General features: G+C 44.7%; 1 protein-coding gene across 7 annotated transcripts in view; it reads right to left on the bottom strand.

Annotated features, from left to right (window-relative positions):
* LOC144701133 (MUS308 and mammalian DNA polymerase-like protein) overlaps positions 1-15,230 on the bottom strand; it is a 32,289-nt gene extending 17,059 nt beyond the window's left edge. For 6 of the 7 annotated variants that reach the window (XM_078572853.1, XM_078572851.1, XM_078572854.1 and 3 more), the window contains exons 1-8: positions 15,108-15,230; positions 14,516-14,946; positions 13,781-14,024; positions 12,850-13,707; positions 5,911-5,975; positions 4,129-4,234; positions 3,851-4,051; positions 3,144-3,344 (exon numbers count right to left, since the gene is read on the bottom strand). In XM_078572853.1, coding sequence (XP_078428979.1) covers positions 3,144-3,344; positions 3,851-4,051; positions 4,129-4,234; positions 5,911-5,975; positions 12,850-13,707; positions 13,781-14,024; positions 14,516-14,946; positions 15,108-15,149 — 2,148 coding nt within the window. In that variant the 5' untranslated portion in view covers positions 15,150-15,230. The remainder of the gene's footprint in view (positions 1-3,143; positions 3,345-3,850; positions 4,052-4,128; positions 4,235-5,910; positions 5,976-12,849; positions 13,708-13,780; positions 14,025-14,515; positions 14,947-15,107) is intronic. The other variant, XM_078572855.1, reaches the window with a different exon arrangement.
* Positions 15,231-23,389: the final 8,159 nt, after the last annotated feature.

Here is a 23,389-nt window from a genome sequence, read left to right as displayed (position 1 = left end):
GAATATAGGGATTACTGACAAGACCGCCCTCAATAGCACCAACCTACCGACTCTCGACTCTCAATAGCACCATCCTTCCAACCGCCTTTCGACCTTCTCTATCATCGGCAGCCAATCCGCCTTAGTCATCCGGCCTCTAGTTAACGGCAGACCCAGATATCTCATAGGGAGGCTCCCAATCGGTGTTCCCAGCGCCTCTGCACATTGAGCCTCCTCTTCCAAGGATAGGCCACAGCTCACAAAGGCAGCCTTAGCCCGATTGATGCATAGGCCGGAGAAGTCTGCGAATAGGGCGAGTAGCGTGGACAGGTATTTTGCCTCCTCTATAGAGCCTTCAACAAAAAAAGTAGTGTCGTCCGCGTACTGCAGTAATGGGATACCCCAAAGGACACTAGCGTTTTGATAACCCTTCAGAAGACCATGTGTACATGCTAGATTAGTGCATGTGGCAAGTGCGTCAACCGCTAGCACAAATAATAGGGGTGCGAGCAGGCACCCTTGCCTCACCCCCCCTTTGCGGTTGTATACGCCCGCCTTCCGGCCTTCCATTCACCAACACTGAGAAGGAATGTGTTGTGATGCATTTTTTCATCCATGTGACGCATTCTTTCGGGAAGCCCCTCCTTTTCATTGACACCCCGAGGAATCCCCAGTCAAGCGTGTCATATGCCTTGGCAAAATCAACCTTCCACATGAGACCTTTAGTTCCACCTCGTTTCCATGTCGCTAGGATCTTGCCTGCTGCTACGGCACTGTCGACCAGTAAACGGCCTGGTATGAAAGCTGATTGGGAGGGTCCCACAAGTTCCCCAATCACCTGTCTCAATCTGTTTGCCAATACCTTTGCAATGATAAAGTATATGGAGTTGGACAAGGAGATCGGTCTGAAGTCCTCAATTCGTTCCGCTCCTTACTGCTTGGGGAGTAGAACCAAATATGCCCGATTTAGTATCTCCATACTGCATGTCCCTTGTCGGAACTCTTCAAACATGGCCATTACATTTGGTTTCACCAAATCCCAGAATACATTTTAGAATAAAACAGGCAATCCATCTGGGCTTGCGCCCCTTCACCATTGAGGCCTTTTATTGCCTCCTTGACCTCTTCCTCCGAAAACGAACGAATCCACTCCTTGTGTGAGGGGCCAAAGTTTGAGCCCCCTTTCCGCACCACATCCACGTATTGCGTCTACCTTTCTTATAGAAAGTGCAGAAGTGATCTGCAACTGCACGGCCCACCGGCTGGGCTCCGACATGCTCATGACCTCTGACTGTCAATTTCTAAATACTGTTGGACCAACGTCTCCCGTTTGCTGCTAAGTAGAAAAATCTCATGTTTGCATCACCAGCTTGTAGCCATAGTTGTCCGGACCGCTGTCTCCAATCCATCTCGAGTTTCTTATCTTCCATGGCTATCACCCCCCTCCACTTCCTTCATTCATGTGATTCTTCTTCCAATTTCTTCAAAAGTTATCATAACAATATATTATCACTCTTGTTTACAAGTACACAAGTCAGTAATCACAAAGTTAACTCACAAGGCGAAGGTTCGCCCCCCCCACTCTCTTAAGAATATCTTAAGAGCCTTAGGAAATTCTCCCAAGTCTTCTTAAGAGTTTCTTTTCCTACTTCATACATACATATCTTACCTATATTTATACTACACAATTTAAGCAGTTATTCTTCATTTGCTTCTTCGAACATATCCAAGGGTGGTGTCTGTGATACGAACCTTGATCTAGGTTCGTATCGGGAGGGGGTTGGAGGGCGATGCGGGATAGACGTTCCCGGGGTAGGAGAGTCGCAACGGGAATGAAGAGAGAGAGGTCGAACAGATGGGGACAGGGATCGACCGAGGTCGAGCCGCCTGATGACGCGGTGAAGGGTTGACGATTGCGGGGACGGGGATCGCCGGAGACTAGAAGGGAACTGAACGGCAGGGGTAGGGATCGGATCGGAGGGGAGCTGGCTGAAGATCCAGTGAGACGATCACGGGGGTAGGGGATCGCTGGACGGTCAAGGGGACGGGACCGAGACGAGGAGAATCGAGATAGTGAGCCAAGAGGCCAATCTTACCATAAGTCTTGACTGCCCTCCTCAAGGGAGGGCTACACATACTTATAAGGAATATAAGCAATCTACCCTAAAGATCAATTTACTAAAATGCCCCTAGTGGCTTAATTCCTAAGATACCCTTTGGGGGTAGAGGATCATATCAGTCTGTTGGATGCCACCCTTGGATTCTTCATGAAAGGATGCCTCAGTTGGATGTGCTTTTTCAGGTACTTCAGTTGTGTTGTTGAGCTGTTTTGATACCCAATAAGATTCCAACGATTGCTGTGCATAACTGTCATAACTGTCGTCCGTAATAGTCAATATCGATTTATTTCGTCTCTTGTAAACTTTAGGAAGATATGTATCACATCACCAGCTTGTAGCCATAGTTGTTTGGACCGCTGTCTCCAATCCATCTCGAGTTTCTTATCTTCCATGGCTATCACCCCCCTCCACTTCCTTCATTCGTGTGATTCTTCTTCCTCCAATTTCTTCAAAAGTTGTTATAACTGATATTTCCAATTTCTGATATTTCCAATTCTTCAGAAGTTCAGGATAAAAACTACTAGTGTCCTCAGCTTGCTGCGCCATCTCCCACAAAAATATAAAGCTGGCATTGCAAAATTATTTGCCTGCCATATCCTTCACCCATAGTTAAGGTTTTCATCATATCTTGAGATGTTTCACTCGCTGCACATCACCATCTATTCAGCTCACCAATTGTGCAGTTTTAGCCATCATTCTAGGTGGTTCTGCGAACCATGTCCAATGTGAGTGCAGAAGGTGATTGAAGTCATGGTCACCACGGTCTTGGCCAAGAATACTCATCTGGGAATCCTTCGATGGATTGCACACATTGTGGCCAAGAGTCATGCTCCCTGACACATTCTTTGATCTTCATAACTTCTTAACAAATTCCCATGAGACAAGGAGACAGATGGAAAAACTACTCACAATGTCACATCCACTAATGCTTTAAGCCCAACAGCAACAGGAAGCGAAGAGACAAAGAAGAAGATGCTTTCATAACGTCAGTATGACAGTTGAGAGAGGAAATGAAACATGAAACCGAATCTAATCATGACTTACTTGAAGCCAATCGGCAACAGCAGCCACATTTGGCATTGTCGCACTCATTCCTACAATCTGAAGGCCATGAGAAATTTCAGATTTCCCACTATTTGTCCCAGAAGAATTATCACTGGATGACCCAGAGTTTCCTTCCCCTGAAGCATAACGAAGCTTTGTCAACAAAAGCTCCAAAAGGTAACCCCTGTGCTGATCACCAACCTGAAAAAGCAATAAGATAAGTACGCTTGTAGAACTGATGAGAAATACGCTGTCTTTTCATTAATATGCTAACATGACGGAATAAGGAAATTCTAAAATGCCACATCAGAGAGGGATAATGATGGCATCACAGAACAAGGATAATTATCCACTGAACAATCAGATCTCAATATGCCCAAGCAGATCCACTTTCTCTGCAAATGACAATAGAAAGAAGCATATTTCAATTAAACTAAGGGTGGGAATCCATACGAGAAAGTTGGGCATGCTCAGAGACAGTCATGTCCTAATTAACTACCCTTCATCGGATGGTCTAAAATCTTCCTCTCTCATTTATTATGGAATCTTATTTTTCTTGCTCCCTATGCCTCTCTTTGGTAACAGCGCCTAAACACATTTGACATTAATGACCTACTTCTATTTAAATGCGTTAATGAAACAATAAGCCCATGAATCATTCACGCAAAGGGCATATTTGGTGGGGGGGTAGAAGATAGAAAAATTACCATATGAAGTTCATCTATGACAATTATTCCAACTTCAGAAAGGCGGCCCTCTTCAACCATCCTATTGATTAAAGAATTTGCCTTTTCAATCGTACAGACAGCAACAGAGGTATCTTTCGGTAGAGAGCCGCTGCCTTGGTTACCATAGAAACTTCGGACATGCTTTCCAAGAGGCTCCAGAAGTAGTTCAAGATGTTCTGACTGGAAAATGCAGAAAATATCAGATATGATAAAGGTGTCAAAAAAATCGTAAGTACGATGTATACTGGGATGTGTACCTTTTCTGTGCATATGGAGACATAAGGCAGAACAAGCAAAGCCATTTTTCCGGTCAAAATAACCCGTCGAAGCATCAAAATTTCAGCAACAAGACTTTTTCCAGCACTGTTGTCATTAAATAATGGTTAAAGCTCTAGCAGCCATAAAAAAAATATGGTAAAATACATACCATGTAGTTGCCAAAAGAAAGAATCGGATATATTTCACAATTAAGAAATTGAAGTGATGGTTAACTTATGCATCAAAGTTAATTTCATGTCTCTAGGCCTCTCTAAAAGCATGTTAAACGATTCCAAAGTTCCCCATCACAGTGTCATAATAAATTGAGATGAGAAATCCGTCATTGAAATTGTGCACAGTTCAGTGCAACAACAGTACAAAGTACATACGAGAATTGACTCTACCTCCCTTTCCCACTTCTCTTCAATTTTATGTTTGTTGTATTGAATTTGCAGTGAACTAAATTTTGAGATAGATCCTGTTCACAACATAGGAACAGAATGGGTCACCAAGGGAGGAGGGGTTATTGATCCAGTGTAGTGCAAGGGCCCATTAAGCTCATGAATAGGTCAAGCCCATCTAAGCACAACCTTCAAAAGACTTAGGAACCTAGAGAGAGTGTGCTCAGGGAGACATCAACATTTGGTCATTTGCCTGTTCCGCTCTTTTCATCTCTACCTCTATCTCCCCTCTCCTGGTTGCCTCCTCCCGCAGTGCTCCCCATCTAGAGATCTTCCTCGGTTTGCCCTTCTAGACTGATTGGTTTCCCTCTGCCCGGCCCATACAACTCAACTCACTTCCCTGCTGCTCCTGATTTGACCCAGGTTCCTATCACCTATTAAGGAGGACAAGGGAAAGCATAGCAACTGGATTTCAACATGAGCCTGGAGGCATGGGGAGAGAGAGTACGCAGGTAGCTCTCCAAGGTCCGAGAAGGCTCCTACTGATCATCTGGCTCGTACCTTCAAACTGAAAAGATTTTGGTAAATTCTTTGGAGTTTTGGGCTCTCATGATAGCATGATGTTGATACCAGACAGATAAGTTTCATGAAGAGCATTGTCATGTGTTTGTTGCATCCCTTTAACTCTACATGTTTATGTTAGGACTCTCAAAACGGATTGGAAGCTCTCTGTTGGAACAGAACATAGGAATACTGCTCAAACTTTCCCCCGTCACCACATCTTCTTAGTCCTAAAATGAAGGGATGAATCCAGATAGAGCCAAGAGATCAGAGAGGAGATGAGGAGAAGAGAGCAAGTTTCACTGACAACACACTGCCCTGCATATTTTGTATTCCTCACATATTCTAAATTCCAAAGTGAGATGGGAGAGGAGACGAGAAGAAGGGTGTAAGTTTCATTAAGAGCACATTCTCCTATGTGTTTTTAAACACTTTCATTCTCCAGTAGGAGATGAGGAGAAGAGCATGCATTTATTTAAATTCATTTACAATCATTATACTAATGTGATACGTTTCCTTCGTTACCATTTATCTTAAACAGGTAAACACACTCATACTTAATTACATAATCACCCAATAAATGCAGAGAATAATAAACTTTTCCTGTCATCTAACACTTTACATTATTATTATCCCCTTCCCCAAAGTTTGATAGAAATATAGTGAGATATGAAACATAAAAAAAAACTTGGAGAAGAAAAAACATAAAAAATCCAGCAATATATTGCGGAAAATACCATAGAGAGAATTCATGAGTGTTAAATGCTGATCCAAAAATGTACGTTCCTGTGTGCATGAATGTTCATTTAATCAAAATACCTGGTGGATGCACAATAAACAAGATTTCTTCTCTCCAAAACACCATCAGTTTGAAGGCAGTCAACCTAATTATGGAAAAATAAAAACTCTATTACATCCACAAGATCCCAAATAAAATGTGAAGAAATGATACTAAGGCAACAACAACATTATAGATCAAAAAGAGATTGACATGAGGAAAATGGAAGGATTTCATTTGCAATCGTGATTGTGGAGCCAACTTGGAGCTTTCCATTTTGATTATTCATAAATCTCAAGTATCAAGACAAGAGAGCAGTTATATAGCATGCACTGAAAGGATGATAGCCACTTTTAAAAACACTCCACTTGAATCACCAGTTCTATTGCATTTCATATAAAAGTTATGCAATCCTCAATCCCCCAGAAGGATGTCTACAAGATGTGAACAAACAGGAATGTGATACACATTGATTCTTCTCCGAGAGCTACTGTGATAGAGAACTCACAAGGACTTATTTGGAAAATCGGAAGAAAAAGCGACGCGCTTCTGTCGTTACCGTCGCTCACGCACCAAGTGCCTCTGGTCAGTTTCAGATTTCTGCGACGATTTGCTCGATCAGGATTGCAACCCTGATAAACTCTATTCGATTGAATTTGATTTTGTATACTGGGTCTTGGTGGCGCAAGTTGACGGCTATGAGATGAATTGTTTGAGGTGGGAACATACGTCAATGCTGGAACCCTTCTGCTGTTATCTGTGATGCATGTAATGGGGTAGCACGGGTTATTTTGCCATGCCGACCATAATACTCCTAAATCAATTTCGGCTTGGATGGAAAGATCCATAATCTCTTTCAGTCCATAGGGTTTCGATTTCAGTACCTCTCGACGAATTTCGGCCTTTAACCGCCTGAGATAAGCATTCTCTTTGACATTACTTGCTAGATTTCGAATCTGGACGATGAGCCTTTCAAATTCAGCTCTATAGTCAGGTACAAATCCTGTCTGTTTAATTTCAAGTAGTGCTTGAAAAAGTGCATGATAAGAGATGCTATACCGCCCTCCAAAGTGCTATTTAAAATCTTACCAAGTGGTCATATCAAATTCTTGTTCAGCATGTAGGAACCAATCTTGAGCCGCCTCATCCAGATGTAGGGACACTAGATGAATTTTTTCTTCGTCAGGAACTGGACGTAACCTAAAGAACCTTTCCACTCTCTTGATCCATCCTTCTGGATTGTCACCCTGGAAAATCGGTAGATCTCCCCTTCTGAAAACTGAATCAATGCTGGCTCTTGTATTCCGACGGAGAGCTGGATCTTCGACGGGTTCACCTTGGGGGCGATCCTCTCTGGCTGGAATTACATTCGGATGCTGGGTCTTCTTCATTGAATCCATTTGAAGCTTCATTTCATTCATTCGCTCCGTAATATGCTCCAGGACGAGGTTGGTGCACTTTTGGAACTCTAGCAAACCCCCTTCACTTCTGGCTTCATGCTCCATATCTGAAGAACGGGTGAGGAGTGAGACTGATGCACGGACCAGCCTCGGTCTTTGGAAAGGCCTGGAGCTCTAATACCAGTCGGTACGATACTTCAAGAATTCTGGGGTAGTAACAGTTGTACAGATGCAACTCCAACAATATCATTAAAAAATAGAAACCCGGATAACCGAACACTATCAAAGAAGGAACAACGATCACAGAAAGGAATAAGCAGGTAGATAATGTCGACGATGACGAACGGGTAGACGGCCAGATCAGGAACGCCAACAGGAAGATGGCGAGAGGATCTCCCTCCTTCTCGTAACTCCGCAGGAAGTCTTTCCCGCAGCCCACTCCTTCTCCTCCCCCTATGTTCGATGCGCCCGTTCCCCTTATGTTGTTAGCCGCCCTCGCCTCTTCCCGCAACTGACCAGAGGCGCTTGGTGCGTGAGCGATGGTAGCGACAGGAGCACATCGCTTTTTCTCCCGATTTTCCAAATAAGTCCTTGTGAGTTCTCTATCATACTGAAGAATAAGCAGAAGGCCAACCAAAAGACAACATGTGCATCCTAACGTGGCAAATATGCAAATCTATAAATAAGCAAGAATGGGGGAAGGAGCAGAAGACTTATTCTAGGTCATTTCAAGAAAAGGGTTGTGGGGAGCAACTTAGAGGCTGGCTAGCAGGACTGGGCCTGCTCTACAGAGGAGATATCTCCACCAGGGATCTCCATCAATCCGTTTCCTCATATTTTGTGACTCTTTTATCTCCTTTGTTGTCCTCAATCTTAACCACGGATCATGGATTCTCATTTGGGATGAAGTGGACTTCTTGATATAAAATAGTAAATTATTCATCCAAATTGTTACTGTCATCGGTTCATTTCAGCATACGTCCAAAAGAATGATCAAATCATAGGATTTAAGAGCATACCACAGTACCTTAAAAACATATTTAATTGAACTTGTCCACATTGAATTCAACGTTTTTCCGAAAAAGGGGGGAAGGTAGCACGAGTTTGGTGATCCTCCCAATATGATTCATTTAGTTGAAAATTACAAATACACCTTTGATTCAAGGGGTCCTCACACCCTTCGTTCCCCTCCACAAAACCAAAGAGAATAAATTCTCCACGTCCTTTTTATGCAGACATGCCATGACTCTCATCCTTTGAAAAAGACCTCGTTGTGGTGCAGCTGTATTGCCCAGAGCAAAGCAAACAACCGTCCCCATTCTTTCACCCCGCAGATACCACATCCCGTAGAGAGTCTCAAAAGGCCTCCTCTGAGGAGACATCTACCCTTATCATAGAATGGCTGGGCCACACTGCCCGAGCGAACAGGCATTCAAAATTAAGAAGGGAGTATTATTTTTCACCCCCAACATAGCGCACTCTGCCGGGACTTCAGGTAGCCATCTATTTCTGAAGGTCCAAGTCACCACTCTTAATTAAAGGAACAGCCATTCAAACAACCGCATTTTTGAGGGGATCTTAAGCTTCCATATGACTCGGCATGCCTTGATCGTTGACGGTTCCTCCTCTGATTGTCTGTCTGATTTGTAGGTGTTGAAGTACAACATCCTTCTTAAAGATGAAAAGTAGCCCCCTTGTTAACAACTATAGCTTTTTAACACAGTTGGTGATTGTTCGGATCTTACATTGTGTAGCTTTTGGCAAAGTTGGTAAGCATCTGAATCTAACAGTGCGTATGCATCCCTGAGTGAGAATGGTATGACAAACCACATCCACACATCTTGTGCAGGCCACAGATGTAGTAAGGACTGTCGCATGCACCCTTTGTGCTAACAAGTTGGCAACAAACAATGGATTCCAAGTGAGAACCCAACAGCCCCTGACCATAACGCTGGGCACCCCAGAAAAGGCAAACAGCCAAAGGAACTCTGAACATAGGGGGCCCCAAGCTAACCAGTCATCCAGCCAATAGCATAAAGTGGATCCGTCACCCAGCTTGGCAACCAAAAATTCAGATTTAAGAAACACAAACATCAGGCCCTGCTACAACGCAAATGCCTCTCTGTTCAGAGTTGTGGCCCACTCCTAGTCCAACCCTGGTCCATAGTTGTCCTCCAAGACTTTGATAGCCATATCCTCCTCCGGTCCCATAAGTAGGCCCACCCATTTGGCTAAAAGCTGATACCCATAGGCCCCCTGGTTGATTAGTTTGCAGGCCGCATCCCAAGATTCAAGGGCTGTCCTTGAACCCAATCTTCAAGTACTTAGTGGCACCAATGAATAGCTTTGAGACTGATAGATAGAAGATGGGAAGCACTGAGAGCACTGACTACCACAGCATCATACAGTCCCCCCTGACAGCACCCTAGTCTACCATCCCTCAAGCTTCTGTAACAGGCTTCCAATCTGTGCCTATAGTCGAACCCCCATTGAAGGCAAGCCCAAGTAACTTGAGGGTAATATTCTGATTGACACCTCAAGGCCTCCTTGTCTAAAGGTAACCCAAAGTCAACAAAAACTGATTTGGCGCAGTTAACATAAAGTCCCAAACAGTTTGATCAGCACCTTCCGAAGACTTATCAAAGAAGACGAGGCGTCACACGCTGATAAGCACCTTCCGAAGACTTACCACAGAAAGATGAAGAGTTGCACGTACGGGTCACTAGAAGCACGTGCGAAAGTTAGAATAACTGGCGGGAGGGAAGGCTATAAAGAAAGAGGGGAAAAGGGGGAAGGGTATCAAGTTGGTTTTTCTCAGTCGCAAGGGCGCGGGCTGGTGGGAGATTCTCTACTCCAGAGGAGAGGGGCCGATCCGGCCTTGATCCACCTCTATCTCTTCTAGAGCTGTTCCTGCTTTATCCTTACTCTCTTCTCCACGACACTTTCTTCTACATTCCCAGTTTTCCCTCTTCACTTCTCAGATCTGGGATTTTCTTGATCGCAAGGATATTTTCTTAAAATTCTTGATTTGGGAATTCGTGAGATCTATCGAGGAATTCTATCAACAGTTTGCGAAGAGGTTCAGCAAGGTGGCACCTCCTCTGCAGATCCCTCTGTAAATAAGGTTATGCCATTAGCATACTGCAGTAGACGAATACCTTCTGAGAATCTGGGATCTGACACCCTTGCTGCTGTGGGAGCAAGCCTGAGTCGTGCTTAAAGTGAGGGTGTCCATTACAAGGACGAACAGCAACACACTAGGGACATTATTGCTTGACCCCATTTGCAGTTGAATCTATCCTCCACTAAGGCATCTATACCCCAATATAGAGAAGGAATGAGATGTGATTCATCTTTTAAACCACACCACCCATCCTGTAGGAAAGCTTCTGATATACAGGGAGGAAAAAATACCATCGATCAGACGACCGCAGTATACCGATCCGAAACAGACAACGATTCCCATCGAAGTTCAATAAAGAAAAATGTCCTAAATGTTTGATAAACAGAAGATAATAGAAAAGAAAGATGAGATCCGAAGATCCACAACTGGCCGCCAGGAACTCCCTCCGACTGCTCCAGCTACTGCGCTTGCACTGGGTCTGAGAAGAAGAGAAAACAACTCTCCTTCCCCCTTTGCCCTGCGTATTAGCTTATAACCCATCGGACGACACTTCAGCTGTCATCTGTTGTAACGGTTCCCCCTCTTCTGAACCGTCTTCTCTGATAGGCTCTGCTACAGTACTTATCAGCTTCTTTGCCTCAAAAATGTCCACAAGAAGTGCCTATGCAAAGTCTACCTTCCACATGAAACCCAATTAGGACTCCACTACGAGTCCACCAGAGGAAGCCCTGGGGGTCACATCCGGCCCCACGACCTGCAACAGAGCCCATTAGGGTGGAGGTCACGGGAGTGAGACCCACCTTAAGCAGAAGGATCGAGGAGGAAGGCGGCAGCGAAGAATCAGTACTCTTCCTTTTCCCTTCTCCTCCTGTACTGATCCTCAATGCCCTAACCTTCCTGCCCATTCTACCCTGTTTCCATTCCCCTCCTCCAGGCATCTTAACGCCCGACGGACTAGCTACGCAGGAGAAGGGCTCTCTGAATCACCCGGCGTCTCTCCCTGCTTCACTCCCTCCTCCCTTCTCCGGACATCTCTTTCTCTCTTCCCCTTTGTTCTGAACCTTGTAGGCGGCAACACACTTTTTTTTTTGGTTGAATCCACCCTGAACTCTCTACCCCTACTAAAGAGGGAAAACGGGTTCTTAACAAACCCTTGGTCTTCTTTCTTTTCCATGCTGCAAGGATCTTTATTATGACCAAGAAATGAATGATGACTTGAAGGGTCGAGCAAGCCCCTCAATCACCTCTCTTAACTAGTTAGCGAAAAAATTTGATATGATGCGATGTATATAGTTAGACAACAAGATACTGAATTCAGTGATAATTCATCAAGGTGCATTTGTCGGCTACTCCATAAGATGAGATTGCGTAAAAGGCATCTACTTCAAGAATAATAACTAACACTCTGGTTCTCCTTCTGCACCAAATGCTTCTTCAGTTCTCCAACACTTCTTGTTTTACCCATATTTATCTTAGGACAAATTTTATGCCTCCCGATGCATCTTTCCGTCACTGGCCACTTGCCTCCAGTATTACCAACTTTTGTATGCCCCAACCCTCTCTTAGTCTGCTATCTTGGAGCTTACTTGCCCTTCCCATAGTTACTTTTAAGAAAATCACCTTTAATGTATGTCACTAGTTCAGCACAAAAATGGGTTGCAGCAGGATTTTCAATAATGACTAATAAAACGTGAGACTGAGATGGAAGACACATGCAAAAAAACAAAGTGATGAATAAAATTGAAAGAAACCAGAAGTTACTTCAATACATTGGCTTGATTATTAGAATGAAATGTGACCACCTATGTGATAGGATCCTTGATAGGATCCTAAACCTATCTAGGGGTAGTTTCGTCATTTTGCCCACAGGGGCATTTTAGACATTTGCTATTATGTATTTCCCTTTAAATAGGGATGCCCTCTCTTTAGGAGGGCACCCAAGAAGATAGAAGAAAGAAGATCTTGTCTCCCCTCTCCTTGTCTAGGTCTGGCCTTCTCCTCTCCCTTTATGATCCCCATTCTCGAGATCAACTCTACCTCAACGCGTCTTCAGGCGGCTCGTCCCCGGCCGATCCCTACACCCTCAGCTCGGCCTTCCCCCGACCATTCCTGTTCTTCTCCTCTCTACCCCGGGAATTTCTACCTTACCTCGTCCTCTACCCTCCCTCCGATACGAACCTTGAGATCAAGGTTCGTATCACTATGCAGACAAATATCAAGGATATAAGCTGATCAGTTTCTAAATTTTCAAGAAGGGGTGTTAGGTTCATAGCATAGACCCAAGTTTTAAACAAAATTTTCAAGTGTCATTTCACTAGCCAAAGTGTTGTTAAAGGAAATATAACACTTCATAAAAGTTAATTTCATACTATCAGAATCCTGGTGTAAAAACTAGAGCGATCAGGATTCTAGAAAATATTGAATAAAATTAACATGGTAAAAAAACAGCAGAGCACCTGCCACTGATAAAGAGATGCAATGCCTTTCTTCATATAGACACCACACACTTCTGCGGGAAGCCATGTCCTGAGCTTTGTACACTCTTTAAGAGGCATAGAACTCAAAGGAGTGCCAACGCCGCTCTTTCCATCAACAACACCTGTGTGGCATCTTGCTTCTTCACCAAAAACAGGCGCTGCCTGGGCCATATTATCTGTTTCTGTCTTAGAACTATCTATTGCTCTGTAAGAGATAGAGGACAGAGCACTATGAATTTTTATCTTGTCCTCTATAACATTGCTGTCTTCTCCGGCCCCTGCCATATGTGACACCATGTCACTCTTAAAAACTTTATCAGTCAAGAGTCCAGCATCGACATCTCCATTGCCTCTGATCTCTTTATCTTTCATCTCCTCAGCAAAACATTCACTGGATTTGCCTTTTTCATAGCTATGGTGCTCACGTGAGAAATCAAAGTGCTTTACAGGCAGTGGAGATGCATGATGATGAGCAAACTTTTTTTCATTTTTACTCATTATGATAGCAGAAATGTCTAAGCTTAGGCCACTTGCTTTAGAGTTGCCATCGTTTTCTAAGATCATAAGCTCACCACAATATCCTCCAGTGTTTGAATGTGCTGCTTTAACAAGGTCTTTGCCAAAACCATCAGCAACCTGAATAGCTTCAGCCCAAAATTCTTCCCCAGGGGAGAAAATAGAACTTCGATGAGAGTACTTTGGAGCTCTCCGGTTACAAGAGGCCATGACAGATCCAGGTGTGTCACATGGTGGCATCTTGCTGCACTTTCTAAGGCATGAGACAGCGTCATTATCAACTGCATCAGGTTCAACTTGGAATCTAACAGCACCTCCAACCTGCAGAAAGATTCAGCAGTAAAATTCAGATACCGTTACTGATTAGCGAAGGATCATATGAGATATGACATACATCACGTTGTAGCAAAGGAGAACGAACATTTTCTTCAGTATGATTTCTTGAGGACTCCTTGGATGCGGAGCGGCCTTCATTAGGAGGCGCAGCAACTAGTTCAGATGAAGAGCCATCATGAAATTTCCCAATTTCTTTCTTAATTTCACTTTCATTAGTTTGAATTTGTAGAGGAATACTGTCATTTTGTTTAGAACCTCCAAACTTATGTTCCATCTTGCGATTCACACGGGCAGGAAGCTCGCTGCAAAAAAATTAAAAAAAAATATGTCAAGGAGCCTGGAAAGAAGCAGGATGCTCCGTTGATGATACATGACAGGTTTCACGACTTGATCATCCAAAAGCATAGATATTGATAAATAAAACTTTCTTTATTTGTTGAAAAGCCAGATACGTCGCAAAAATAAAACCTATAAAATTCTGTAAATTATTGGGAAATACCCACATGCGACAGCTGTTTTTGTACCTCTTGCAAAAGTAAAAGCTTTAAGCCTATTGTGCGTCGTCATAGGTGGTGGAAGTGTAGGTATAACATAAGCAAATTGATGCGTACGTTCCGCGTAGAAAGCATATTTGACAGTTTTTTATTGATTCAAAGGTTCCCAATTCACCAACTCTGATGTCTTTCGAAAAGAACAAGAATAAAAGAAGTAAAACGGTACAAAAGATGTCAACGACACAAGATAAGATAACAATCCTGACAGAAAGTATGTTAAGACGAAGATGAAAATTTACCCGCAGTACAGAGACAAGAAATCGGCAGCAAAGCTTCGCAATTCTTTGCTGCTTCGCGTCGCGCATACCCGAGGTTCTGCCGTTACGTCGCCAGAACAAAGATTATTAGAATCAAACCTCTCCTCTGGCCCACTATTCCGATTGTCCTCTACCTCCGCTTCAAAATCTCTACAATTAGTTGGGCAAAACGGGGACGGATAATCCGCAAGGGAATCAGACTGAGAGTCCGCCAACAATTTCAAGCTCTTCTTCGCTCTACTCTTGTTCTTATTTTGTCTGGCTGACGGTGGACTTTTAGCGTCGGGTGTCTTCACCAGGTATCCATCCAACGTGCCCTTGCCGCTGGGAGAAACGGTAACTGAACCTTCCGCATCATCCACTGCCTTCTCGCTCTTCGACGACGGAGTCTTCCTCTTTCGAGAAGCAAGTATCTACGAGAGGCGTGAATCCGGTAAAGATCTAAACGATGTAACAAAAAAAAACAAGAAAATTTCTTCGAGATAGTAAAATGCTTGCGATGAGAAACTACAAAAAATTTCAATCGAGGAAACAACAGGAATACGTAACGTAATGGATCTATAGGAATCAAAACCTGAGCAAGTGGATATTCAAGGGAGCGAGAGGAAGACGCCATCCTCTAGAGTTGGAAGGGAATCGATCGCTGACGCCACGACGACGATCAGAGCACCGGAGAGGAGCAACCGCTCGAAAAATTTGAAACTTGAACCCCCCTGCCCCTCGGTTAGGCCTTCGAACTGGCTTGTTGGACGGATGACGAATCGGCATCCGTCATCCTCCGGAACGATGGAGGGATCCGTCAACGAATTATCATCCGTTGTCTGTGGAGATGACTGATGGAGGAATGATGACAAAAGTGACGGAACGGATGACGGAAATGTGAAGGAAATGTGGTTATGGAAGTGTGAAAGAAATGATGACAGGCCCAGCTTTGAAGATCCTTTTATTTGTAGTTTTCTTAACCAGTCTAATTAGTTTCAAACTCTGTAGTTTTTTCCTCAAAATATTGAAAATAAGACTCTGTCTCTAACGTTTAAAATGACAACCTTTGGATGTAAAATGAAAAATTAGGAACGTAGGAGATATGCCCCGACGATGACAATTGGTGAGGGACAGAACTGTGACGTATAGTTCATCACACATACCTGGTTTTTGAGAATATCCAACACATTACAACGCCGGGCAGCATCCCCGTCACACAAAGTTATAGAAGTTTAATTAATTTTTTAGCCATCTTGCTCTGTTTGCCAGTGTATCTCAGTTTCTCTCTCTCCCGTCTCTATCTCTCCAGTTTCTCTCTCTCGGTCACTCTCTCTATCGGTTTCTCTCTCTCTCTTGGTTTCCCTCTATCGGTCTGTCTCTCTCGGTTTCCCTCTCTCTCTGCCGGTTTCTCTCTCTATCAGTTTCCCTCTTCGGTCTCTCTCTCGGTTTCCCTCTCTCTCTCTATCGGTTTCTCTCTCTCTCTCTCATTTACTCTCTCTGTTTCTCTCTCTCCCTCAGTTTCTCTCTCTCGGTCTCTCCCTCCCTCAGTTTATCTCTCTCTCGGTTCTCTCTCTCCTTCAGTTTCTCTCTCTCGGTCTCTCCCTCCCTCAGTTTATCTCTCTCTCGGTTCTCTCTCTCCTTCAGTTTCTCTCTCTCGGTCTCTCCCTCCCTCAGTTTATCTCTCTCTCGGTTCTCTCTCTCCCTCAGTTTCTCTCTCTCGGTCTCTCCCTCCCTCAGTTTATCTCTCTCTCGGTTCTCTCTCTCCTTCAGTTTCTCTCTCTCGGTCTCTCCCTCCCTCAGTTTATCTCTCTCTCGGTTCTCTCTCTCCCTCAGTTTCTCTCTCTCGGTCTCTCCCTCCCTCAGTTTATCTCTCTCTCGGTTCTCTCTCTCCCTCAGTTTCTCTCTCTCGGTCTCTCCCTCCCTCAGTTTATCTCTCTCTCTCTCTCTCTCTCTCTCTCTCTCTCTCTCTCTCTCTCTCTCTCTCTCTCTCTCTCTCTCTCTCTCTCTCTCTCTTTCTCTCTCTCTTCCGCTCTCGCTCTGTCTCTTTCTCTCTCCCTCTCTCTCTCTGTCTTCCTCTCTTTCTCTCTCTCCCTCTCTCTCTCCCTCTCTCTCTCTCTCTCTCTCTCGCTCTCTCTCTCTCTCTCTCTCTCTCTCTCTCTCTCTCTCTCTCTCTCTCTCTCTCTCTCTCTCTCTCTCTCTCTCTCTCTCTCTCTCTCTCTCTCTCTCTATATATATATATATATATATATATATATATCTAGAATTTGGTATTCTAATCTCTAGAGAAAGATGAAGGAACAGAATAGAAGAAGTAAAGAAAAACTTAGAGATGGAACAGTAATGCCGTCAGGCTCAGAGTGAGTCTTTGACGTACAAGTGAGTTCCTTATAGAAGTTCAGAATAGCATTAGGGCTTCCGTGGAGTTAATGCTGCCTTGGGACAACGCGAGGTTGGCGTCATGGAGGCCTAAGGACGCGGCAAGATCCCTGACGTGTCTGCTTGGAGACAAGGCAAGATCGCTGTTGTGGCGGCTGAGAATCTTCGTGCTGACGTTGACGAAAGCCTTCTCGAACCTTCTGCTGCGTCAGCAGCAGATTCGCTATTACTGTGTTCGACCTGTGTGTTTGGTTACTTGACATACCTAGGCAAGCTCATCAGAGGGACGAGGCTGAGCTTGGAGCACAATCGCAGAAATGGTTGCTTGGGTAGGCTTTTCGTGAGAATGTCAGCTTGCTGGTTTTCGCTAGACGTAAGCAGAATTTGGAGTTGTTTGGAGGCGACCCTTTCCCCAACGAAGTGAAAATCAATTTCCATGTGCTTCATGCGAGCATGGAACACGGGGTTCGGGCGAGTTATGTGGCTCCGAGATTGTCGCACCATAGTACTGAGGTACCGACGATGGGCAGCTGTAATTCCTGCATAAGAGATTTCATCCAGATAAATTCAGAGGTAACGTTAGCCATAGATGTGTATTCTACTTCCGTGCTAGAGCGCGAGATTGTAGTTTGCTTCTGAGAATTCCAAGACACAAAATTTGCCCCGAGGTAAATGAGATATCCGCTATTGGAGGCCAATCTGCCGAGTCACCTGCCCAGTCGGCGTCGTTGAACATACTTAAACAGGAGTTGGAATTATTATAGTAAATTAGCCCGAGATTGGCAGTGCCTTTCAGATAACGTAGGAGATGTTTAACTGCTTTCCGGTGCTCGGGACATGGTTGATGCATGTGTTGCCAGGCTTTGTTGACCACGTAACAAATGTTCCGACACGTAAGAGTAAGGTCTTGGAGTGCCGCCAAAATTTAGTGGTATGTGGTGGCGTCACATGTGCCTTCGACAATCTTGCTTGATGACGCGGAAGCAGGAGTGACAGTTGCTACAGTTGTTCATGTTGGCACGGCAAAGCATGGTGGGTAAATAATGAGACTGAGAGAGAGCAAGACCAAGGGGGTGAGGAAAGAGTTGAATGCCGAGGAATTTACGTGCGGGTTCGAGGTCACGGATAGCAAAGGTTCTGAGGAGTGATGTGAGAAGAGAGGTTACCCCTGGCGATCCAACATGAGGACCAAGAAATCATCAACATAAATGAGTAGATATAGATGAGAAGAGGAAGTGATTTTGAAGAAGAGAGAGGGATCAGTGCGAGAACCGAAAAAACCGAGGCAAAGAAGACAGTGGGAGAGCTTTAAAAACCAGGCCCGAGGAACTTTGTTTTAATCTGTAGAGAGACTTGCGAAGAAGGAAAACATGCGAAGGGAATTGAGGATGGGAAAAACCTGGCAGTTGACGCATATAGATGGCCTCTTGAAGGTCTCCACGGAGGATTGTGTTGGAAACGTCCAACTGACGAATTCACCATCCGTGGGAAATGGTCGTGGCAAGGAGGAGACGAATGGATGTTACTTTGACTATGGGGCTGAAAGATTCGGCAAAATCAACCCTGATGGTTTGACGATAACCCTGAGCGACGAGGCCGGCTTTATGACGATCAATGGAGCCATTGGGGTGAAGCTTGAGCCGATAGATCCATTTGCATCTGAGGACGCAAGCTGTCGGTGTTTTTGGTACGAGAGTCCAGGTACCATTCTTGAGTAATGCTTGATCCTCAGAAAGTATAGCTTGACACCAAGCAGGGTGGATGACGGCGTCAGCGTTGGAGGAAGGTTTGGTGGAGGTAACAACGAGAGTGTGGCATTGAGGGGAGGTAGGATCAGTGATGGGTTGGGTGCGAGCGTAAATTGTGCGTAAAGACTGTCGTGGTCTGGTGAGGGAAGTGATGTTGGAAGGCGAGAAAGCAGGTAGGAGTGAATTGGGGCTAGGTGTATCAGTTTGGCGGAGAACCAAGGGCCGAGGGGGGGATGTGGGATGGTGTGTGGGAGAGTGGCTCAGAGGTTGGAGCAGAAGGGTGGATTCTATTGGGTTCTAGAGGCCTAGATCTGGATGCACAAATGGAAATGCTCCACAGTAGAAGACTTTTGCAAAAATCGAATGGCATCAACAAAAAACATGAACGAAGTAACTTTTTACGCATCGCATCCATGATTTCTTGGATCCCGAAGAGAACCGAGTCGAGCTGCTCAAGTGTGCCGCCTCTAGACGTATCCACGTAATCCTCGACACATTGAATCTCCTCCTTCTCATTGATGAGCCCCATTCTTTCTCCGTCGTTGTCGTTACATCATCCTGATTGCATCGGGGATGGAGATGGGGTGTGGGGAGAAGGGAGAACAATTCTGGTTTGGGTGAATTTTTTTCAGAGCCTTCCCTTATTTTTACTAAGTGGGTATTTTTCATAAAAACCCCCAAAACTTAACTATACCTTTCGACGTCCAAAAGACCATTTGCGTGTGACCCTCTAGGCCCATGTATCAGTCTAGTTAATGACTCCAGTGTCCAAATAACCTTTATTGGCCTTCTAAATTAATTAATTATATCAACATATAGAGTAACTAATGTTGGATCGATTTAACCCAATCGCTAGGTCGAGTCTCTAACACGTGGGGTGCCAAGCTACACCTCGTGCTCTAGAAGATACAAAGGAGTGTGTATCGATTTACTCATGGAACGAGTTTGTCATCGGTTACCGTGTATGTATAGTCCTTCATCCACTTGACGCTCCTTGGATGACTTAGGGTATGGTCAACTATCAAACCCTAATCAATCATTTGAGGTAGTACTAATGCATTCAGAAATCATCGGAGAACTCTTCTCCGATATTTCACTACCGCATCATCTTCCTTGAGCTGTCACCTCTTATACTGAGGGTGGACGATCCCATCTTGACCACTCAATCATCTTCGTGAACTTCCTGATGTACCCAAATTAAGACCGTTTAAAAGCCCATGATTAGATACTCGTTGGCCATAGTCAAACTATAACCGTCCATCCACAAGACGTCTTTGGTGTCTCAAGTTTAAGAACCACTTACACAACTGCGACGTGAATCGACCTGATTGACAGTTCGGTATAATATCATTCAGGAATTTGTACGGATCAATTTGGTGAACTCTTTCCACTAAAGAGCACTCACTATCTATACGTAGTGTCCCCACACTCATGGCTATGGGACCGGCCATACTCATCATATGAGTGAGGCTAGATAGTGTTGTTCTATCTGGACACTTCGAGCTTATCCTTCGAATAGGAATGTTTAAAATACATGCTTAAAGACTAGTGATCTACGTATTACGATCTCATCATAATTTATCAAGTCCGATCATGTATTCATGGACTTCATTATAAGCGTCACACTTGCATTATAATGAATATGTTGTATTAATGAACTCGGAATGAGATATGGAATGTGTGATTGGCTTGGCGACCACATATATTTTCATCAGTTTATGAATAGTTGGTCAAGTGACTTATCATAGCTCTAATTATTGCTTTTAGTGTCCTATTTATCCATTTGACTATTTGATTCATGTTGGTTTGTCTAATGCAGTCAATCGAATAAATATAGCACTAAAAGCCAATGTGCCTTGGGACGTGAGATCGATGACACGCCAATGTGCCTCGCCGTCACTCTCGACGCTTCCCTAGATACACCCATAGCTCCTCGATCACCCAAAGTCAAGTCCCTCATAACGGAGTTCAGCGACGCATTCTCCGAAGAGTTGCTCGGTGAATTACGACTGATGTGCCACATACAGCACACGATGGATATCATGCCCAGAGCATCACTACCAAATCTGCTCTATTACCACATGGAGCCATAGAAGTACGAGGAACTGCTACGAGAGCTCTAAGAGCTACTCATGAAATGCCTCATCTAGAAGAGCCTCAGCCCATGTGCAATCCCCGTACTTTTGGCCATGAAGAAGGATAGCATGTGGCGTATGTGCTGCGATAGTTGAGCCATCAACAAGATAATGGTCAAGTACCATTTTCCCATCTCCCACATACAGGATCTCTTCGACATAATGTCCCGATCCACTATCTTCTCGAAGATAGATCTCCATAGTGGATACCATCAGGTTTTGGTTTGTCCCGGGGAGGAGTGGAAGACGGCCTTTGAAATTAAAGACGGGTTATATGAGTGGAGAGTTATGCCCTACGGCCTCTCTAACGCGTTGAGCACCTTCCAGTGGGTCATGAATGAAGTACTCCGTGCGTTCATTGGAAAGTTTGTCATCGTCTACTTCGACGACATCTTCATATATAGTTGCACGCGAGACGAACATCTTGAGCATCTTCGACAGGTCTGCATGGTTCTCAGCCGAGAACAATTATACGCCCACCAAAGAAATGTAGCTTCCTTACCCCGGAAGTTACGTTCCTAGGATTCATCGTATTAGCTTAGGGCATCGTCGCCGACCCAGAGAAGGTTCATGATCTACAAAGTTTCATCGTATTCGCCACATTCTACAAGCGATTCATACATAACTTTAGTTCTATCACGGCTCCAATCACAGACTGCCTTAAGATGGAGCCATTCACGTGGACACAGGCAGCAGATTGAGCTTTCCAACAAGTGAAGCTCATGATGACTCAAGCGCCCGTCCTTCGTCTGCTTGACTTTGGGAAAGTTTTTGAGGTTACGTGTGATGCTTTTGGTATCGGGATTGGTGTTGTGCTCAGCCAGAAAGGGTACCTTGTGGAGTTCTTTAGTGAGAAGCTGAACGACGTGAGACTCCCCTACTCAACTTACGACACGGAGTTCTACACCATTGTCCAAGCCTTGAAGCATTGGCGGCACCATCTTCTCTCGAATGAGTTCATACTCTTCTCAAATCACGAGGCACTCAAGTACCTTCATTCCCAACAGAAATTGAGCGACCGCCACACGAGATGGATCGGGTACCTACATGATTTTACCTTCGTCATCAAGCACAAGAAGGGAAAGGATAATGTCATCGCTGACGTACTCAGTCGATGAACGCATGTGCTTAACATCAATAAGGTGAAGGTCCTAGGTTTTGAGAAGATTCAAGAGAGATACACCAGCTTCCCTGACTTTGGGCCTATCGTCACGGAGATCCAACAAGGACTGTCTCGTTATTTCAAGGACTGCATCATCACCGACAGTTACCTGTTCTACCGAAATAGGTTGTGCGTGCCACACATGTCACTATGCAATTTTCCTAACTTGGGAATGTCAGGATGGAGGTCTTATTGGCCATTTTGGTCGCGAAAATACCATCGTCATCGTATAATATCAGTTCTACTGGCCCAACTTGAAGCACGACATAGGCAATATTGTCGCCCAATGCCACGTATGTGCATTGGCCAAACAGGTCAAGAAGAGTGCCGAGTTATACACCCCGCTATTGGTGCCCAAGCATCCGTGGGACGATGTCAGTATGGACTTCGTCCTAGGGTTACCCTGGTCCATACGATGACATGACTCTATCATGGTCGTCGTTGATAGGTTTTTGAAGATGGTTCACTTCGTGCCTTGTGCGAAGCCATCCGACGCTACTCAAGTTGCACAACATTTCTTTCAAGAAATTGTGCGTCTACATGGTTTGCCCACTACGATTGTCTCCAACCAAGATGTCTGCTTCTTGAGTTACTTCTAGAAGACCTTGTGGAGTCTCCTCAAGACGAAACTTAAGTTCTCGATGGCTTACCACCCTCAGAGTGATGGTCAGAAGGAAGTAGTCAATCGGAGCTTAGGTAACCTACTTTGGTCCCTAGTAGGCGAACACCTTACGACGTGGGACTTGATAATTCCCCGTGCTGAGTTTGCTTAAAACTCCTCGGTGAATCGAACCATCGGATCGAGTCCTTTGAGATTGCTTATGGCCAGACTCCTCATTAACCCCCTGACCTAGCACCCGTAGGTCCTCATGTTAGGGTTTCTGAGGACGGTGTTGCATTTGCCCAGCATGTTTCTTCGTTGCATAAGCATATTCATGATAGAATCACAAGTCAAAATGCATTGTCCAAGCAGGTTGCTGACTTGCATCGCCGACCTCGAGTGTTTGACGTGGGAGATCGTGTGATGGTGAGAATTAGACCTGAAAGATATTCTCCCAGCACGACAACTCATCTACATGCTTGTAGTGCCGACCCGTTCTCGATCCTCGGAAGAGTAGGCAATAACGCCTACGTCGTCAAAATCCCTCCTAAGTGGGGGATCAGCTCCGCTTTTAATGTGGCAGACCTGGCTCTATACTGAGCCCCTTCTCCCCCCTCCTAACCAGCCTTTCTAGACCCCTTCAGTGTGAGTGAGTTTTTCGCGACCACTCTCCCAATCATTTCACCCAATTGGCACGAGTAAGTAGATTCTATACTGCAAGATGTAATTAACTATGCAGGGGATGAGGTATCGCGGAGGTTTTTGATGCATTGGCAGGGACGCACAAGTGCGGATGACTCGTGGATCACGGAGGACGATCTACGATGCCTGCGGCCAGATCTCCTTCGGCCG

The sequence above is a fragment of the Wolffia australiana genome, chromosome 3 (genome assembly GCF_029677425.1).
Source record: "Wolffia australiana isolate 7733 chromosome 3, ASM2967742v1".
Classification (NCBI taxonomy): domain Eukaryota; kingdom Viridiplantae; phylum Streptophyta; class Magnoliopsida; order Alismatales; family Araceae; genus Wolffia; species Wolffia australiana.
The sequence above is the reverse complement of the archived record's forward strand: the minus strand, read 5'-3'. Positions and strand labels throughout refer to the sequence as shown.